Raw genomic sequence first — 21922 nt, forward strand, 5'->3', positions numbered from 1 at the left:
TATTGTATATTTTCAAATTTTATTTATTTATCAAATTTCTATCACTGCCCATCTCTCCCAAAAAGGGGACTCGTAATGTGTAAGATTGATTGCACATTTGCACCAGTTTGAAATCTGTAAACAGTAGTGGAAGAGCACTGTGACTTTGGCTTCAAAATTGCTATGTCAGAGATATATTGGTTGGGGAGGGTGCTGTTGCCAGTTTGTCAGCTGATCCAGATTAGAACTGATACTATTAGATGAACCTGAATAGATTTAAGTCAGTGGATAACTCTTTTTATTCACAGAGGTTAGGGAGCACTGTTGTAAATGTCTTTTTGTGTGCAAGTCTGATTATTCTTCCTCCGGTTTAGCTTGTAGTGATGTGGATCGATGGCCACTGCCGGTCCCAGGGAAAACTCTTTATTTACCTATTATGGGCATTGTAATGAAGGTAATTTTAAACTTCTTCCATTGTTGTTTGAATTCAGCCAACCATGTCTGTTTTTGTATATAGCCTTAGTCCTATAAATGTGTATTTATTTCATACTTGCGCAAGTGAGAGAGGAAAAGAATACCTAAAGGAGAGCTGGATATAGGTAAATTCTTAAGGAATAATGTGTTCTATAAATCAGTATTTTTTCTTGTGTAGACCTGTCATTTAAAGAGATACATTTGTTTGCCTCTGAAGGATGTATGGAGTCCACTCTAGTTGAGCACTAAATTTAATTGGTTATTGTGGGAGAGACTTAAGCATGCACGTCAGTTGTTGCTGGACTATGCAATGTCATCTGATATTGTTTGTAGTTATTTAGTTGATTTGTGTATGAGACTTTTATGAGCTTATTTAAGCAGAATGTTTTCCCTTCTTCAACAACATAAATAGCTGTTTCAAATGGTACTGCTGGACTTTGGTTTCTAGATGACTGCTGTGGAGATTGCAGGTTTCTCACAGGGCCAGCACTTACAGATTATGACTTAAACAACATTATGAATGATTTTAGTTATTTCAGTAGGATTTATTTCTCTCTCACAAGCACATATTTAGAGCAATATATTTTCACAGATGTAAATCTGGCAAAATATTACTTTCTGAAGTAATTAAGGCTAACTCAGCATTGCTGGCTGGGGAATTCTGGGAGTTGAAGTCCACACATGTTAAAGCTGCCAAGGTTGAGAAACAGTGGGCTAAAGTAATATTTTGCCAAAGTTTAACATTTGGAGTGATTAGTATTCTGAATGATGTATACATAGCATCTTATGTTTCTTTTCTAAGGTGCGGATTCCTACCTGCCACGACAAGCCTGGAACAACCCAAGTATTACAGTTGACGCACCAGGTAGCTCACTAGCAGATCAATGCTCCCTCAGTACAAAGGTCTAACTTCAAACATTTCATTTCCTAGCATGTTAGTCCAAGTTCTCAAGTATATTTTGTTAAGTAAGCTAGTAAAGTTATATAGCTGGGAGAAACAAAAACTGAAAGCTTACAATTTTTCGGGGTGGAGATAAATCAGAGAATGCTACTTAATGTTATAGTATTTGCCAAAACAAGTTGCTCTGTCAACCATGAGTCTTGGGAGCTGAAGCAAGGAGGCATTTCAGGCTAAGCAAACATAAGCTATTCAGCCTCAGAGGAAGACTAGCCCAGGAGGAAAGGTTGGGCTATTAAGAACTCCTCCTGTGAGTTGATCCTACCCTGCAAACATTTCATATTTTAGAAGTCATGTAGTAGAATTTAAATGTTGAGGGGATTTTATCATTCCAGAGCATTCTTTCACTTTTATACATCTTGCTGATGTCATTTATTTTCAGCCCATCCATTTAAAATCAGCTTCCTGCCATTAAGAGAAAAATGGGGGTCTCATGCTACTTCAGCCTACTGCACCTTGTCCTTCTGTTCTCTGTTGCCCAAAAGGGGTGAGGAAAAAAATTGCAAATGATCTATAATCCTGCAATACAGCAACGGAGAAGATGAACAGAGCTTCATCCGAGCCTGATTAATAGAGAAGGAGATTCTGGTTAAACAAATAGCACTGTAAGAGGATGGCTGTGGAGGCGAAAACTCTCATTTCCTTTCCTCTGATAGATTGAGAAGGGCCCACCTTGGAGGAGAGAGACATTCCCTTTAAAAGGTATGCTGCTGTTTCAAAAAGGGAGCTTTCCTGCTTGTGGGATAGTTAGGGCTGGATTTCAAAGTATGAAAAGACAGAAGAAGAAAAGAGATGGAAAGAAGAATGCAAGGAGCAAGAAAGCAAGCCCAAAGATGCTGTGGGAGTGAGCAACCTGTAGCCAGCAGCATGTGTGAGTGAGTGACAGAGGATGAGAGGGGGAAAGGCCTTGGTAGCTGGAGAGGAAATCCCAGAGGCATTTGGGTGCAGCAGACTCAGCCGACGGGTGGGAAAAGAATAGGTAGTAGACTGGATGATGCCAGGGAGCCCAAGTGGGGTAAAGTCCCTGGAGGTCACAACATAGCAGAAAGCTCGGTGATAATGGGCTGTGTCCCTAGAGAGAGGACTAAGCTAGAAGAATGAGGAAGGGAGAGAAAATTGGTTAGTGTTCCCTTCCCCCCACTTTTTTGAATGGCAAGGTCGAAGGGCCCCAGGAGGGGACCTTGAAGGCTGGGCTGATTGCAGCACAGCTGTGGTCTGTCAGAGTCAACAGCCAGCCATACCTGCAGAAAACAGGCAGAGCAGCATCTGTCCCAGCTAAAGAGAGGAGGAGGCAACAGAGTGCAATGGGTGAAGGAGGCTGGGAGTGAGAAGTAGCAGGGTCAAGAAAAGATACTGAGAGAGGCCTTGGGTGGAAGCAGCAGAAGCCAGGAAGTGTGGCTGGAGTAGCAGCAGCCAGTATTGTCTGCTCCAGCACCAAGGGGTAAGAAAGGGTCAGACCAGACTGAATCAAAGGGATCAAGATGCCTATAGAGACAGGATAAGAAAGTGACAGGTAACTTTCTTTTATAACGAAAACCAATATGACACACTATATCATTTTGTGTGTTGTTTGTTTAATCAGGACTGTTCATTAATAGGACTTAGATGAAGCTCAGATCACATTTTGGTCAGGGTACTGCAGGATTACAGGTGGTTATAAAGGGCTCTCAAGCCTTCTCTCATCATAGAATCATGGGGTTGGAAGCGACCTTGGAGGTGTTCTAGTCCAACCCCTTGCCCAATGCAGGAATCTTCATACCATTCTGGACAAATGGCTGCCCAGTTTTTTCATGAAAACCTCCAGTGATGGAGCACCCACAACTTCAGGAGGCAGGCTGTTCCACTGCTTAATAGCTCTCACAATCAGAAAATTCCTCCTTAGTTTAACTTTGGATATCTAACTATAAAGCTTCTACCCATTACTTCTTGTCTTACATTCATTGTAGCAAGTTCAAATTTGTCCATCTCAGATGTGTATTGTACCTGGGTGAAAACTGTCTGGGCTTGAAAGGCGAGTTAAGGAAAGGATAATGTAAGCAGCCCAGAGTCACTTGTTGAGATGGGCGGCTATAGAAATTAATTAATTAATTAATTAATTAGCATAAGATTCCCCAAAGAGGCTTTACCAGCAAGTTTAGTGCTGTCTTCCCCTTGGGTACCTTTCTGATGTGTGTACTTCAACTCACAGAATTTTCAGCAAAAGCCATGCAGCCTGGGGAAGGGTGGTGTAGTGCATTCATTAAAGAAGTGATTCAAGTGGAAGAAATCTTAGTTGTTTAGAAGCAAATATGTGCTGTAGACTCGTGGCTCTGGTGGCAGCCATGGCTATCTTGTGTGCAAGTTGTGTCCCTTCCTGGATTGAGTCACCCATGCCATAATCACCTGTTTGGACTCTTGCAGTATATTCTATGTGGAGCTTGTAGACCACTCAAGCTACAACCGGTCCAGAATACAGCCACATGATTGATAGGTAGAGCATGCTCCCAATTTTGCCCATGTAACGTCACATCACTATTTACCAGTAGGCCAGTCTTACTACTGTTGTTTCTGCCCAGGTGGTAAGTTCTGGACAAGTTGGTGCACTGCAGATCCCAGCTATAAAGCATTGTCATCTTGTGGGACCCAGGAGATACATCTTCTCAGTAGATGCTGAGGAACAGCATTCCTCTGAGGACTGTGTGGGTCTGACTCTTTGGGGCTTTTGTAAAGCCATAAAAGCCTGGTTGTTCAACAGCCCTGGATAGGGTGTAGCGATCTGCTCTCTGATGGTGGTTTGTTTAGTTACCCTTCCTTGATATGTGCCATGTATTTTTACTTGTTTTTTTTTTTTACTGGATGTTTTAATCCTGCTATGTAAACTGCCCGGAGTCACTTTGTAACTGAGGTGATATACAAATTGAGAAATGAAGAAAGTAGGGCATCTAGTGAGGGGCACTTTACAGACCTATGTGATAAGCTTATTATAAGAGACCATTATTGTTGCAAAGATAGCATTGTGCACATTACTTTTTATTCTGTTGTCTGGTGCTACTCTGATCACAAACTTTTTGTCTTTTTTTAGGTAGATTCACAAATCTCCATTGCTTTGCCTACTGTCTATGAAGTAGATCTCTTTAGGTAAAGACTGAAAAGCATCTTGGTTTGATTTCTTTGAAGATCACACATTATGTATGTGTATACCTCTTTTGGGGGAGATGGGCGGTAACTAAATTTGAATAATAAAATTATATCAAAGAGTTTCAGGAGCTGAAAGTGTGAATTGATTAACTAGCAAAGAGACATTGAGATAAGAGATCATCCTATGAAACATAATGTTTTTATTTGTTACATGCATCTTTGCATGGGGTGTAGCTGTTTGTCTTGCTGTCACAAGAAACACTCCTGTCCATTTTCCTACTTGGTTGGCCCTCCTGCTCGCACTGCCTTGGGCAATAAAAGCAGATAGCTATTCCCTTTCCTTTAGCTGTAGAGAAACAGCATCTTGATTACAATCACTAATGAAGAACTTTTAAAGAAACTTTAATCCTGTCTCTAATAATGAGAAAGCATGAATCTTACCCACTGTTTGGATTAGTAGAGATTAAAGATTTTCCACCATGTGTTGTAGGGGTGGGGACAGAATGGGGGGGGCATGCAGCTGCTTAATGTTCTTTTGAGCTCAGGATAACTCCCCAGCCCAAGAAAATTACCTATCCTTGGTTGATTCACATTGTAATCATTAACTTTAATATATTATTGTTATTGGCATTTGATCAGATTTCTTTTTGTGTGAGGTGAGTCTACAGGTGGTCAGAGAGGAACTGTAACTGCTAATTAGAAAAGCAGCCCCTTTTGCAGGTTTTCTTTGCTCCCTTTATGCAAATTGTTGTGCTGTATTTCAGAAAGTGTCCAGATAGTGTTTCCAGTGAGAAAGTCAGGAAGTCATTTCTAGAGAATTTAGCTCTGTGTAATCTCCATAGTGAATGGAGTAAATTCATCTTTGACATCCTGATAGTCTGGCCAAAAGTGGGCAGCTGATAAATGAGTGGTTTGAATCAGAAGTTCAAATCCCACTTTATTTGCATAGCTTTTCTGAGTTCTGTTTTTTTTCAAGAAGGTATGATAATCATTCTGTCTTAGACTCTTGAGGGCGCAAGCCAAGATTATATTTCAGTCGCACATTTATTTCTCACTGCATTTGTCTTCTTTCTTTTTGGTTCTGCTGTCTCTGCTATAAGTAGGGCAAGGAAAAAAGTCTTTTTTCTTGTGAATCTGTTTCAGATGTTTCTCGCCAGTGTTCTTTCACATCCAGATGCTGTGGGAACTAGTGTTGTTAGGGGAACCATTAGTTGTCATGGCACCATCACCATCAGAATCTTCAGAAACTGTGTTGGCACTTGTGAGGTAAACATATGGAGGATTTTAAAAAGCTACATGATGGGGCTTTCACAGTGAGTCACAAAGTGGGAAGGGTGTACCCGAATAAAAGCCTTTAAGTTTTTATTTAAAAAAAACTGAAGGAAAACTTGGATCGGAGGCTGTAAGCCATAATACTGGATGCTTTTTTATGTTTTAGCATTGTGGATGAACCCAGTTAGTGATAGTTTATTCCAAAAACAACAATTAAACAGATCATCTCTTAGTGTGATGTGTCCCTAAATATGCAGGTAAGCTTAGAAGCTGAAGGGGACAGAATGACAAAAGCAATGTTGTGACACAGGCACCGCCTCTTGTTCATGCATTAGGGATGCCACACACATGCACCAAAGGGGGAGAGCTTGCATCAGAGTACGGTGATGCTGCTTTCATCATTTTCATCTTCAAAGCTGCTTCCGAAAGCAAAACCATGATTTCAAAGCTGCTTCAAGAAATGTGGTTCCATTGCATTTTGAGTGAAGGAGAGTTGCCACATTACTTTACCTGCCTCAACTGATTCTTGACAACCGGAAGATGAGAAGAGGCTTCTTCGCAAGCACCAGTCAAGGCAGATGAAGTGATGAGCAAAGGCCATCACTGCTCCACTTGAACAAAGAGAACCACGTTGTTCCTAGTGCTTAAAACTCTTGGTTGAAGTAAAGCCAGGCTGCTTCACATAGGTCTGCAATGTTTAATCCGGGAATGATGGTTTGGGTTTTTTCCTTTTCTTTTTCTCAACTCAATTTTTCATGAATTTATTATTTGGTTAAATGCCATAGTAGAAGTTGGATAGGGGATGAGGTAGGTTTCAATAACTGGTATTTAAAATGTGTGTGTTCTTCACTGAGGAATTTTTAATAAAAAGGTAGTAAATGGGTTAGCTTCCAGTATAACCAGTTGTGTAATTAAGGTTACATAATACTTGTGTTTGTGTCGATACTTTTTTTAATTATATAAGTATAGACCGTAATAAGCAAAAGCTAACTTTAAAAAAAGGTACCAGACAACTGTGAGAAGGACAGGCAATTTTAACTGGAGGCAGCAGGTCACCATGGATGTTTCCTTTCTTGTTATGTTATGCATCAAGGCAGACTGTTTTTTTTATTCTGTCCACACAAGTGTACATTTTCCCTGTATTGATCACAGTGTTTTAGTCAGCCAGTTTTTTTCACTTTAACCAACGATGATGCACTTTGGTTTTGTTCATGGTTTCAGCCATGCTTTATCCCTTACACTGCTTGCTATTTTTTTTCTCTTGGTTTTGTATCCCTCTCTTGTCCCCTCTCTCCCACTTTGAGTTATCATTCAGTAGCTAAATCAGTGTTTCTTGCCCTTCTGCTGGCTGGGGAATTCTGGGAGTTGACGTCCACCCATCTTAAAGTGGCCAAGTTTGAGAAACACTGAGCTATATTATGTTCAACCCTCCTTGGGCCGTCTCTTAAGAGAGGTCCCCCCCCTTTTTTTTTTTTGCTGTTGTTTCTTGCAAACCTTGGAGTTCTTCCCAGCCTGTTAATATTTTAGCTTTCTGTATAGATAGAACTGTTTTGCTTTTTAAGATTTTGTCTTGGAAACCAGTATTTGGAAAGCTATTTAGACAGTCAAGTTCAACATCCTGTTTGGTGCAAGAAACCACATTAAAGCAACCCTGATTGATGATTGTCCAATGCCTGCTTAAATATGTCCAGCAAAAGGAAACTCTCCACTCCCTCAATAATCTTTCCCAGAGTCAAACTATTGCTCCTGTTTACTGTTAACAAGAGTAGTATGCAAAATGTTTTGAATCTTAGTGGTTTCAAATTTGAAATGAGGTGTTTCAAATTCAAAACTTTTGGCAAATCCCTGTAGAATAACCTTAACTGTTCAGGAGTATATGTATTGAAAAGACAGCAGAAAATTGCAACAATATAGAAGAGTTTATTTAGAGCAGCCAATGTACTTTACAAATAAATATGTAATAAGCTGACACTTTTATTTCATCTCTTGTATGTTCATTTCACAGCTGTATCTCACCTTTGAAGTACTACAGTGATTTTAGACCTTATTTTACAATACATGATAGTGAATTCAAAGACTATACCACTCGTACACAGACCCCGTAAGTAAATGGATTGTTACGTTAAACAGGTTGATTTTTAGAGTAATTTTTCTGACATAATTTTGATTATAGAAAGTACCTTATGCCTGTCTACTCAAAAGTGTCTCAGATTTTGGTGATGGAATATTGATTAAAATGATTAGGAATTTTATTTTAGAAAGTTTTAACAGAGGAGCGTGTACTTCAGTTCTGCTACCCATAATTAATTGGATATAAATTGAGAGTTAGAAAAAAGGAAACTGATACCTTGATATGGTGTTAGTTTCCAATGTGGAGAAGAAATGTAAAATCATACGAGTTTTGTGTACAGTGTTGTTCAAAAATTGTTCATCTACTCAGAATGATTCTAGTGAGAACCTATAAATGGCTAGTGTTCATCATTTCTGATGTACTATGTAGCTAACCTAATTTTCAAACTATGTCTCAGAGATAGTAGCTAAGTATTGTTTCTCAGATTTCTCTCATTAGCACTGAACCAAAACAGTACTGTTTCCAAAAGACCACAAAATGCAAAGCCCAAATGTTGTTTGCAACTTTTTCTGGCAATATAGTAGTTTGATGTCTAGCTAGTAGCAGTACCTAGCTGACATTGGTGGATTTCAAAAAGCTATGCAAGGTCAGCATAGTCAGCTCATCCAGTCCTTGGATGAGAGTTGACCAGGGAATACCCATTTTCTGTATTAGACTGCAAAGTGGAAGGAACATTGCAGAAGAAGGCAGCAGCAGACGATTACTGTACTGTTGCCGAGAAAACTAAATGGAATATCCATAAAGTCACCAGAGCTGAGCTTGAGATTTTAGCTTAGTAAACTGATAGGAAAAAGTAGATCATGTTGATTTTATAATGGTCTGTTTAAAAAAAAGTGTATGCTAAATCATCAAGTTACAATTTCACCTAACAAAAGTCATAGGAGTAAATATCCAAATATGGAAAACATATTTGTGAGCAGGTTATTTTTAGAAATTAAACTGGGTTGTGCTTAACTTTCCTCACAGAAACAAAACAATGTTTGGAATGTCGATGAGCCATTAAGCAAATGTAAAAGATCGAGCCACTTGTGGGGTTAGATTATGCTGTTATTTCAAGCAGAGCGGACATCCCTCTATGAATATTTTGTTCTGGGGGCAACACTTCCCCGTGGTCTAGGCAGTATTTCCAGTGGTCACATCTGTGGAGTTTTTCACCACCCACACATTCAAAGGATGGTTCTGCTTGTGTGTGAATTTACTTGGACTGTTGATTGAAAGACTTTATGGTAATAAATTGAAAGGGAGAAGAAATTGTGTCTAAACTGTTTAGAGTAAACTAAAGTTAAGCCCATCAAAATATGAAGTTAGGCTCATTTTAGAAGCTGTACTATATTAGCAACAGTGGGAAGGGTTTTTAGTGCCGAATCTTTTATGCTTTTTTTTTTTCTTTTTTAGTGCCCCCGCATCCCAAACTGGGTATAGGTTTGCATTTATTCCCAGTTGTTGCGTTGGTACTGTGCTCTTTCCTGGACATTGAAAAAGCATTGCAGCAGGTTTATGATTAGTAATTTGATTCTTGGCATTTTGTTTGTTGAGGTATTACTGCTGGTATTTAATTCAACATGCAAGAAGCAGTGAGCAGCCCCAACTCTCTCCTAAAGTGCTGGTAAAATAAAGGATGCTTACAACATGGATGTATACCGCAAGGAGCCTTCAAATGAATGCAGAAGTTTCCATGTGAACTGGAACCATCCACTCTCAGGATTTCAGTTCAGAAGAAAGAAATCATACGTTGAGCTGGTGAAGGTGATTGGCTTTAAATATGGAGACCAGCTCTTTATTTACATCACCAATCTGACTTATGGGTGGGGGGGAAGGCTGGCTCACCACTCCTTACGTGTTGAATCAAACACACAAAGGTAACACGTCAAGCAGTATTATCGTTTAACATAATTCCAGTTCAGCTGGTGGATATATACATTTCATTCATCTTGTTTTAAAATCAAATTAGTAAAAACTTAGCCAAGTAAATGATTTAATCAAATATGATAAGTTACTACAAGTTGGTTTTCCCTTTTCTCATGACAGAGTTTTAGTTTAGTTGCTTTTATCATAGTCCTTCCTTAAGTTATTTTAGCTTGCATTATTTTACTGAAACTTTTCTACATGACTTATAAATGGAAATTTTAAATACTCCCCATTTATTTTTATTTTCAATCTCACTTGCTCTTTTTGCTACACAGTAGTTTTGTTCTTATAATATCGACTATATTTGTCTGATGTTAGTTTCTAGAGATACATGCATGGCTATAGAAGAAAGGGAATTAAACAGGCCTGCAAAGCCTAGTTATATAACTAGCAAGATCTGCCAGCTGAGAGTCAACCTTCATGTATCTGAAGAAAAAGGTCTAGGTCATGGAATGTCCTGGGATGTGGCAGGCTCTCACTTGGGATCCAGTCACAAGTGAAGGGCCTGAGCATGGAAACAGGATCTTCCAGATCTTGTGAGGGCAGCTAATTCTCTGGGGATCTGTTATGTTCCTCAGCTTTAATGGGGACAACATTTGTTTAAGCTGTGAATCATAATGTCCCCAGACAGAAAAGGGCAGAACTAAGTTGGGTAATAAAAAACAATAATAATATGTCATTTCTGTTGAGGATTAGAGGCAGACAAGGACACATTCTTTTCAGTTGGAGAGGGAAATAAAGGAAAAGGCTGGTCCCTTTGTTTTCTTGTGTGTGGCTTGTGCTCTTTCAGCAAAGGAGAGGGGCTCCATCTCTGTGCCTTCCCAATCCACTGTGGTTTACAAGCTGTTAGAAGTGGCTTGGTAGGTAGTGTGAGCTCAGCCCATTGTGTCCATTTAACAAACTCTGATTAAGCAAATCTTAGCTTTGGGCAATGTGCTTATCCAGTGTTCATGTTTAAGAGGGCTTTCATATGCCCACACCCTTTGATTGACATTGCCCTCCCTTCTGCTCAAACTGCAGTGAACGAAATTGGCTCAGGGAGCAGCCACTGTTTGAGGCCAGGGGGCAGCTGATGGAGGGTAAAACTCTGGCAGAGACCCTTTACAGGAGAGCTCTGAACATGTCCCACTGCTAGAAATTGGGAAAGATTTTTTTTTCCAGCTCTGTTCATGCCTTCCCAGATTGGCTCCAAAGTAACAGCATGTGGGAAGCACAGCAAGTTGGATGGGGAATTTGCAAAATAACAGTCCTTTCTGTGAACAACAGCTTCTGTCATTTGCAGTGAATCAAAATTCTTTATATGAATATACAAAATGAGCCCTTTTGTTTGGGAAAGGGCTACTTTGGGTCTGAGCTTAATGTAAAATATGCTGCATATTTCTGAACATACCTTCCCCTCTGGAGCTTAGCAGTGTTCCGCCTCTAGAGCTCTTACTGATCTCATTTAAGCATCTTCTGTATTGCAGGCCTTCTGTCATATTAGGAGTGACAAATCCATTTTTTGCTAAAACACTGCAGCATTGGCCACACATCATTCGAATAGGCGATATCAAAGTGTCAGGTAATGTCTTTAAATTGATTGGAGAATTGTTTTGAGATGTATAGAGAGTTAAACCTATGATTTTCCTTCCTTTATGGTTAAATGTCGATAAAATAGGAACAACTACAAAAATCTGTGTTGAAATAAAAACAGAATTTGGATTTTGGGATGAAAAGCTGTTGATTCAAATTACTTTATATGTGCAAAACCTAACCAGGATTGAAACAGAGTACTGGATCAGGCCAGTGTAGTCAGTGATAATTGCAAGTTGAATAGAATCTTCAAGAGGAACTGAATCAAGCTTCAGGACAGCAATAAAGAGCAATAGAAGATAGGGAAATTATATGTTATTTATCACTGAATTTATACCCTGTCTTTCTCTCCATCCAAACACTTAAGGTGGCTTATAATAAGTAGGAAGTATGAAACTAATTCAATGCAATTACATTCAGTCATTGCAATAATTAACAATTAAAACTTGGTGAAAGACTATCTACTTCTGCTATCTTTTTAAATCCTGGAAGACTGGGGGCCAAATAAGCTCCTTGGGGGTGCATTCCATTGGCCTTTCTCACATATCTGATAGGCAAGCTTCTGGCATTGAGAACTTCTTCAGAAGAGCTTCTGCTGCTGAGCTAAGTAGCTGAGAAACTTCTGATCAGGAGATAGAGATGGTCCTGTAGATAATTACACTTTAAGCTATCTATGGACTTTAAGGTCAACACCAGCACTTTGAATCTGATCCAGGAGGCAGTTGGTAACTAGTGCAGATCTTTCAAGACAGGCATTGCATGGTACCTGTACTTTGCGCAGGTCACTGGATTTTGTATCAGTCGCAGTTTATCGCCATTTTTCGAGGGCAGCCTGATATAAAGTGTGCGGCCTAGTCAAGGTGGTATGGATAACTGGTTTAATCCAACTGATATGTTGCATGTACAAAGAGAGCTTTGATCGTGCTGCTGTGACCATCATCTTGCCTGTTTTGATCACACGTACTCCGTGGAAGCTGATGTGGGCCAACAGGTTGGCCGACTCAAAGGGACTACCAAAGGAGTGAGTCCCTTCAGGTCATCCTTCCACCCCAAGTCAGTGTTTCTTTATCCTGGGGAGCAAGATGGTGAACATCTGTGCACAGAGGCTTTATCTGGGAAGATCTTCAGCAACTCGGTCCTGCAAAAAGAGTTGGAAGCAGATATTATCTTCTGTATCTTCCCCTCAATGGGTGCTGGAATTAGATTGCCTTCTTTGGAAGTTCAGATATTTACACCAGCATCAATTAAAATGGGAGGATTTTCAGCATACTGTACAAAATCACTTTCAGAACATGAGTTCTCTGGAACATTTAGATCCTAATATTTTATTAAAACAGCCTTTTTACACAATTTGGCAGGTGAAGTCCCAAAGCAAGTTAAAGTAAAAAAGCTGAAGAACTTAAAAACCTTGGATTCCAAACCAGGTAATACATTTTATCATTACAGTATAAATTTCCAATTTGGAGCCAGTTTGGTCCAGTGGTTAAAGTGCTGAATTAGAAACCAGGAGACTGAGAGTTCTAGTCCTGCCTTAGACATGAAAGCTGGCTGGGTGACTTTGGGCCAGTCATTCTCTCAGCCCAACCCACCTCACAGGGTTATTGTTGTGGGAAAAATAGGTGGAAGGAGTATTAGGTATGTTCGCCGCCTTGAGTTATTGATAAAAAATAAAAAATGTGGGATAAAAATTAAATATATAAACAAACATGGGAGAAAATTCAGTGTTTTTCCTTCCTAGGTGTTTATACATCATACAAGCCGTACTTAAACAAAGATGAAGATATCATAAAACAATTACAAAAGGTACTATTTCAGATTTAAAGCATTAACAGTAATTGATACTGGACAGAGACAGGAACCTGAAGAGAAATCCTCAAAAAGAGAAAATGCTTATGCACTTTTTTCCTTCTCCTTTTTTGGACAAAATGTGTTCTATCTCCAGAGTTCCCTAATTAGGGCTCTCCCTCATGTGAACTCCTAATTGTGTGCAAAACAGAAGATGGCCATGTCCCCACTGTTCTTTGTGTTGCTGTCTTGTTGGTATTTATGTGGTGAGGTAACCAGGAACTGAGTTGTGGCCCTAAAGCTACAGCAGCCTTTGGACTAATTTCCACCCCAACCCACCCTCTGCAAGGTATCTATGATAAAAACTTTCTGTCCCTTCCCTGCATCTTGCTATGCGACACAGAAAAAAAAGGGTGGCAGAAAGTTTTTTTTTAAGTGATGTCAAAGAAGGAATGAGTATTTTTGCCCACATTTTGCTCTGGCCCCACCCATTGTTTACTTCAGCTTCATCCACCTTGCAGTCCCCAACAGCTTATTTCTGTAGGAATGGGGCCCTCAGCAATACCACCCCCACAGAGTTGTCCATTACTGATGTGCTGTCCTGTCATGTTACAAGCAAGGCAATGGTTTGATTCTATACCTTTTGAGCAAAGTCTTGAACCTAACCGGGCCATGTTTTATGCTTGTCATAATTTTACATAAATGTTAAACATCTATAGCATGGTGTAATGTGTGGCTTTAAATAATTTGACAAAAACTCTGGGGATACATTCCCTCCCCCATTATATCGCAAAACATTATTAATGTAAACATTTTACATTTGCTTATCCATATCAGTAGGGTGTAGCTCCAGTCCTGAACATATTGATTGCTTTTCTCAGGGAGTACAACAGAAGCGTCCTGCAGAAGCCCAAAGCATAATCCTTCGACGTTATTTCTTGGAATTGACTCAAAGCTTCATTATTCCCCTAGTAAGTGGATGTAAATGAGATACCCATTTGTTTCTCAGCAGGAACTGCATGTTTGATCATTTAAGTACTTAAGCATAGAATGAAGACAATTTGAAGAGTAGATTTCCTTTCTTAAAGGTAATTGTACAAAACTATGTAAATAATAAAATAAATTGTAGTTCTGAGTGCAGTTAATGATTAAGATTAAGATAAATTCTAAAGAAAGTTCCTATTTGTTTATTTACCAAAATGTATAAGTTACCTACTAAACCAGTTCTAGATTCTTTTACAGGAATCTGAATCAAAAAACACATGTTTCTTGATAGTACCTTCTCCTAATCTCAATTGTACTTCCAAGACAACTTTAAGCAAAGCTATTTTTTCTTATTTTGTACTGTTTCCATTTCATAGTTTCTTTTAGGGTTTCAAAATTCTAAGAGTTCTCAAGAATAAAAAGATACTAGATCTCATACACATATCACTGTGGATGTACAGAGGTAACACGTATCTTGAATTTGGGCAAGGCTGCACTTCAAAATTCTAGGCTTGCATAGAATAGATGCTGGAATTAGCATGATGCCAATTTGCCACCTTTCATTTCAAAACAGCTCCTCACTTGTTTGGATCAAATAAAATACAATTTTAGATTTGGCTAATACATGCCTTTTCTGTGCAGTATCTTATTTTTGCATCTTACTTGTTTTTGTTCAGGAACGATATGTAGCAAGTTTGATGCCCCTGCAAAAAAGCATATCACCTTGGAAGGTGAGAATATTTTTAGAAGCTGAACATTTATTATGTATACACCCTCAATCTATGCCCTGTGAGCTTATAGTTGTGTCTTCTCATAGAGTCCACCACAGCTGAAGCCATTCAGCAAAGAGGAATTTATGAAAACTCTTGAGAAGGCAGGGCCTCAGCTTACCTCTCGGATAAAGGGGGACTGGATAGGATTGTACAGGTAATTTTGTTGTACTAAAGCAATACAGCCTTAGCATTTTGTTCTAGCAGGCACTGAATGGTTATGTTAATATCTGTCTGTCTGCTATTAAGTGTATATAGCGACCTATCTCACAAATGTGACTGGGCAGTGTACAATAAAACGAACAATTAAAAACAAATCTAAAACAACAATTAAACACAATATAAATAAGATTGTGGGAGAATGAACCAGCATCCTATAAACAGTGTTACCATCTTGTTATTAGTTGCCCCTTTCTTGCTTATGGAAATGCATACTTTTTAAAAATCTATTTTGCAAATGTCAAAATGTGTTTTGAAGGCTGTTAATTACTAAAGAAGTATCAAAATGTGTTTTGATACTTCTTAAGTAATCATGCTAAGAGTATACCTCTAGAACATCTTGCCCCCAGCGGTGAGGTTAGCCCCATCACTCCTGGCCTTCTGGAGGAATCTGAAGACCTGGCTCTGCCACCAGGCTTGGGGCAGGATGGAACAGTCATGCCTGGGGATGGCTAGTGCCCTAGAGTGCTCAGCGCATACAAGGACTGAGTTAGATCATCTGCCATTTGGACTCTATTTTTATCTATAATTATTATTTACCTGTGACCGTGTTTTTAGATACTGTATTTTATATATTGTATTTTTATTGTATATTTATTGATTATTGTTTTAAACCACCCAGAGTCCCTCTGGTGGGAGGAGATGGGCTGTGACAAATTTGATTGATAAATATTTATCTATTTATTTATATTTCAAATTTCTATCACCGCCCATCTCTCCCGAAAAGGGGACTCTGGGGACTCTAAATAAATAGAGTCCCCTAAAATGGGGACTCAAAATAAATAAATGCCAGTGCATAATGTAATATGCCATTATTTCCAGTTGCTAGCTAAGTCAGGTGTGACCCTCTTTCCACAGCATTTATAAGATAGGTTTTAACTGTTTTATAGTTTGGGCATGGAGTATGTAGATGAAGGACAGAGGAAATTCATGATTGACCTGCAGTTTATAAACAGGTGTCCCAAAATTACATTAAGCAATGCACCTGTATCTATATATCATTCATTCTTGAAAAATCTTCAATTAACAGTTTCATGTGTTACTGACATTTTTTGGATTGTTGGATAGTTTCTTTGGAAGCTCCTTCCAAATTAAAAGCCTCATCTCTTCAAAGCGCAATAACACTGATGTTCATAAGAATCAATCCATTCTTTCTCTGACATTTTATATTGCAAGTAACAAATCAGTATTTGTTACTAACCCTAATTATAGGTTACTATCATGATATATAATAGATATGTATTACAAGACGGTTTTTTGTTGACACATGAATATAAGGAATTCAAAATTATCTCTTATGGTCAGTATTGGTTACATTTCATTTATAAATACATCTGGCTAAGAAGATAGATATTTGCTTTAACTTTGATTGCAGAATATTTTGGTAGTAAAACCAATTTTCTCTTTGTCTTTAAAGGCATTTTTTGAAATCTTACAATTTTGATGGTTGGTTCCGGACACGGCGGAAAGAAATGACACACAAGCTGGAGGCGTTGCATTTAGAAGCATTGTGTAATGAGGTTAGATAAGTGTCTTTACATCAAGCTTTTTCTTCCCTATCCTTTCTATGAGTAGAAATGCAAAACAGTATTCATACTTGAAAATCCAGTTGAAAAATGTGCATATCAAGTTGAAATACCAAGGGCTGAAGGTAGTTTCCTACCCCCCACCCCCAAGATTTTAAATTGCATTGCAAATTCTTGGGATAAGGTGTAGTGTTAAAATGACTAATAATTTAGTTGTCTCAGAAGTAGTTCGTTCTTCCTGTATCCTGCTTGATGTAATTGGTGTTTATGGAAGTTATTAACTTTTAGGCACATTTTTTTTTCTAGGACTTGCTTTTCTGGAGTCAGAAACACACTGAAGTGGAAACAGTGGATCTAGTCTTAAAATTAAAGGCTAAATTGGTATGTGGATTTTTTCAAAACATTCTGTATGCCTTTATCAATGTTTGTGTGCTGTCCCTCATTTTAATTATTCCAGCTGACACATAAATTGTCAGAATGATCCAAGGAAACAATATTGTATATCTGTCCATTCTCCTATCCATACCAGAAAAGGATAGTACGGTGGAGTATTGATCTGTAACCAAGGTTCCCAATTCCTCCTAACTAGCATTGTTACTTCCCTGTTGATAGTTTTTTCTTCCTGGCATTGTTGTGGAACAAGTTTATTGCAGTTTCACAGTGAACATACCAGTTGCTCTAATTCCTTAGACTGAGGAATGGGCAGCCTTTTTAGACCAGTGGGCACTTTTGAAATTTTGAGCTCAAAAAATGATCACACCGATGGGTATAACCATTCACCCACTTTACCAGAAGGTTTCTTGTTACCACCTGAGCTCACCTTTTTCCTTTTTATGGACAGGTAGGCACACTTCGAAACAATGGATTGAACTATGGTTGTCTGTTGTTTTAATTTTCTTAATAACAACTGCACGGGGTGATTTGCAATGTTAGAAGGAAAGATGATGCTAGGTATTAGCACTTTGCGGTATGCCAGCTTCCGATTTTTAAGATTATTATTATTATTATTATTATTGCAAAAAGTCAGCTGGGGAAGGAGCTGTCCAGGTCCACTTTAACATCCCAGATTATCACATTGCCTGTCCATCCTTCAGAGTAGAAAAGTGTATTGCTTTCTATTTCCATTATTTTCAAATATGTATTGGTTCAATTTAAGAAAGATGTTCATCAGAATAATATATTTGCTTCTTCACAGCTCCATCTGCTGGTCACATGCAGTTGAGGGGAAAAGCTACTTTCCATTTAATTTAAAACAGTTCACTTCCATGAAGTGGAAAAACATTGATTGAAAACTGTCAAAAATGAATTAGTAAAAGTGCCCTATATTATTGGTCCAAATCTTTTAATATAGTTCACCATATACTGACTGACAGTGGCTTTCCAGTTTCAGACAAATATCTTCCCCAGGCCTGACTGAAATATTAGGAATGTTGAGCCTTTGATCTTTTGCTTTACTGCTGAACTTTGGCCTTTTATAAATAGGTAAGATAGATATTAGATGTAGCAGTGATAACTTGGTCTTAGTACAAAATTATAAAGCATTTTAAATTGCATTTTTATGATTACAGACTGATGGAAAAAACTTACCTGTGAAACCTGGAACTATGGAAAAGTTAAAGAAGCACATTGATTCAATTATACTTGCACAGCCAGAAGATTTACAGGGTATCTTGGCCAAAACTGGTTCCGTGTGACTAATGAATACTGCCATATTCATCACATCACACATTTCAAAGGCATAAGGAGGACACTTTCAGAGAATTGGAGAACTACAAGTGTGAAAAGTATCTTGTAATGGAAACACACCTTACCAATGCTTTTAAAAAGCTTTTTAAAGCAGCCTTGGAAACTCAACTTGAATATAGAAGGAAGATGTTGTCAATTATATGTAAAATTAAGTGCTCTTATTGAATCTTAATGTATTTTAGAATTAGATGTGCAATGCTGGCGTTGCAGAGCTGCTTCAGCTGGTGGTGCTCTGCCCAATTTATTCCACTCAGGGGAAGCAATATTCCTGCTGGTTTGGAAGACTGTCCCACTTCAAGATGATAGCTTGTAGTTCTCCAGTGGGTATTTTCTTTTCTTATTTTATCTCCTACTAAAATCTCAAATTGCTGCCTAACCCTGATAGCTGTACTCAGACATCACAGTACTGTTCGCCAAAATACAGTTCACCACTTGGGAGCACCCCATGGCCTGGTACAGTCCTCCCACTCTTCTACTTATCTTTTGGGATCTTTGCATTAATTGTAGTCTGATACAGTATCCTGTAGAAATTATAGGTAATGAGAGGACTGAACTGAGGTTGAAACCCCTTCAGATCCTGGTTTTAGTCCCCAACTTGGAAGCCAACTGATTACCAGTAGTCCCAGTTTGTGCAAGCTTAGATGCCCTAGCAAATTATAATGTTATTAATTAATGTGTGGATGTGGAGAGTTCATGGATCCAAATGAGGACAAGGAAGAAAGGGAAATAATGTGCTTCTGATCACATCTGCTTTGTGACACCTGAATTAAGCTGATTATCGTGGGGTCAACATATAACAATAAAATTACTTACTTGATCACAGATCTGATTCTAGATGTTAATTAGCTAAACTATAAACTAATCAATTTAATGCTTTTTCTTAAGATAACTTTCTTTTAGAAACCTATGAAAAAACTATCATTGGTTTCTCTCTCTCTCTCCTACACAATTTTTGTAGATTTCAGTGTTTCTCATTAAAAACCTTTTAATTAGACATTTACAGTTGAAGGCTTTATTGTACTGCAGCTAAACTTAAAGTGTAATATTAACATTCATTTTCAAAGTTTAAGGAATTAGAAAGCTATATACAATGATCAGCTGCTTTTCTTACTTACTTCAAAAGTCACAAATCACCTTCTTGGGGAAACCTTTGAATCAGCCCTTACCTCCCATCTCTCTATATTATTGAACTAAGCCAAAGTCCATATAAATGAAGCAGGCACACAGTCTTCATGTTTACTCATTCTACTTGTCCTTTGTAAAATACCACACATATCAATGCAGTATGTAAATAAACATTAAAAGATTTGCAAAAATATATTCACATCAGACTGGCTATAGAAATCATTGCACATCGAATGGGCTACTGTACTGAGAAAGATTGTTTCCTTAGGTTAAATGTGTAAGTGAGTGGTCCCTTCTGACATTTGCTAGTGTAGAGAGACGGGGGTTCCTCAAAGGCAGCCTACTGTTTTAGGTGAATTCACGTGACACGTTAACTGTTAACATTGGTGGGCATGCTCTTGCTGCCACATTACCCTCTTCCACCTGTTTACTGCATCAGGCAGACCCAACTCAGCTACCATCTTGGATGAATGGAAACCAGACTTTGTCCCTTGTAGGTTATACGCTGGTTTCTGGAAATCCAAAATGTTAGCCACTTTAGGGCATAAAACACAGTAAATTGCCAGCTTCAGAAAAAGAACCATATGCAACAGGGAGTGGCACAACAAAATACTGGTGTTCATTAACAGAAGTAATTTGCACAACGTGTAAGTATAGGTACTGTTTTGGATTAAACAACCCCACACCCTGTATATTGAAACCAGATACGTTCTGCAGTTTTGTCCATATTCAGTTGATCCAAAAGGACAGACTAGATGTAATTTTCCATGTTGGACTGGACTAACAATCAGTTATTCCAAATTATGTCTACTGCATAGCTACCATAAGAACACTAATTTGCATTAAATTACTCTCTCTTCCAGTGTTACAAACTTTTAAGGGTGTTTCACTATTTCGCTATATTTAGAAAGACTGTTTTAATCCATTTAACTTATATTTCTTTAAAGAGCTTTTGCAAATCACAACTGTCTGTACTCTAAGTTCCCACTGAGCCATTTTCCACTGGCAATAAATAATTGCAAATGTGTAACTTTTTTGTTCAAACAAGCATTTTATAACTGTATATGAAATAGGACTTGGAGGATTTGTTCCAAGAATGTTAAACCAGATCTACTGTGTCCAAAGTTACATGTACGTATGTACATTCATAACACAGAGATTTCATAATTACCATTGTCACTGAATGTTTTATTCATTTTGAGTAAAATTAACATGCAGGCGTTTTGTAGAGAATTGCCTCTGAATGACATTTTGTACTATTATTTAGAGTCCTTAGGTTTAGTTACAAACTGCCCTCTGTATTTTTAAGAAAATGTATTTTAATATTCATTTATATGAATTCTAAATCAAGATGAAATTGAATTGTAAAAAGCTGACTTCTGCAATTATGCCACTATTGCATTACTGTCTCTCACATTCTTTTGCACATTTTAAATATGGCCACTAAATCTTCATTAACTGAAGCATTACATAGTACATTTGAACTAGCTACATTAGCTTATTTTCCAAGTGTATTTTTAAATGAAATAAATATCGCTTTTACAGAAACTTTATATGTTTATTCAGTGCGTTATGTGATAGAGAACCTTTGGCCGGTGTGCTTCTGACATTCAAGAAACCCCAATCTTTTGTGCCACCATTTTTACCTTTATCCCTCCTACTTTATCAACTACTGTCATTTTGTCATTTAAACTTCTAAAATGTACATCTCAGATCCTTTAAATTCAAATGCAAAATGTTCATGAGAGTGGTGAGACTTTCTCGTGATTAAAAAAAAAACAGTTATAAACACGATGGAGATACCAGCCTGTCCAAAAGAGGGGGCCAAGTTGCAAAAGATGGGACAGAAAACAAAATGTAAGGAGGTTTGAAAATGGATTCCATCTATGAGGCTTCTCCTTGAATCTTGGTTCAGGAGTTGCTGGAGCTCTTTTTGGTTATGGCTTCCTAACTTGCCTCAATAAATACTACATATTCCTGGTTCTTCAATTTTCCTTTTTGAGTTTCTAAGGGATTCCTAATCCTCTCTGGGAGGGAAAGCCTGATAATTGTAGGTTCTTACTGTTTACAGTAATCAGGTTAATGGGTTCCAAAGTGAAAGCTGTTAAAGATTTCATCACTGGCTTCCAGAAACCTTTGCAGGCAGCAAACCCTGATGCCAAAAATGATGGCACATGGTGACATGAGACAAATCCTGCCCTTGCCCTTAGGTTCTTGCATCCTGGCATCTGATGCAAGTACATTTGTCCTGGATTTTGTGTAATTATACACGTTTTATCACTTGTTCCCTTCCTCTGTGGATGCCCATGTTGGTTTACACTACATATTATCAAACCACAAACGTTCAGCCAAAACC

At 38.2% G+C, this 21922-nt stretch overlaps 1 protein-coding gene across 1 annotated transcript in view; it reads left to right on the forward strand.

The window, feature by feature from the left end:
* DENND6A (DENN domain containing 6A) overlaps window positions 1-21114 on the forward strand; it is a 30127-nt gene extending 9013 nt beyond the window's left edge. Inside the window, exons 7-20 of the mRNA XM_063291735.1 lie at window positions 354-433; window positions 1256-1318; window positions 4473-4528; window positions 5672-5794; window positions 7806-7901; window positions 11306-11400; window positions 12770-12835; window positions 13150-13214; window positions 14078-14167; window positions 14858-14911; window positions 14998-15107; window positions 16587-16689; window positions 17002-17076; window positions 18264-21114. Coding sequence (XP_063147805.1) covers window positions 354-433; window positions 1256-1318; window positions 4473-4528; window positions 5672-5794; window positions 7806-7901; window positions 11306-11400; window positions 12770-12835; window positions 13150-13214; window positions 14078-14167; window positions 14858-14911; window positions 14998-15107; window positions 16587-16689; window positions 17002-17076; window positions 18264-18389 — 1202 coding nt within the window. The 3' untranslated portion in view covers window positions 18390-21114. The remainder of the gene's footprint in view (window positions 1-353; window positions 434-1255; window positions 1319-4472; window positions 4529-5671; window positions 5795-7805; window positions 7902-11305; window positions 11401-12769; window positions 12836-13149; window positions 13215-14077; window positions 14168-14857; window positions 14912-14997; window positions 15108-16586; window positions 16690-17001; window positions 17077-18263) is intronic.
* The last annotated feature ends 808 nt before the right edge of the window (window positions 21115-21922 follow it).

Source organism: Candoia aspera, chromosome 2 (genome assembly GCF_035149785.1).
Source record: "Candoia aspera isolate rCanAsp1 chromosome 2, rCanAsp1.hap2, whole genome shotgun sequence".
In the NCBI taxonomy this organism is placed as follows: Eukaryota; Metazoa; Chordata; class Lepidosauria; order Squamata; family Boidae; genus Candoia; species Candoia aspera.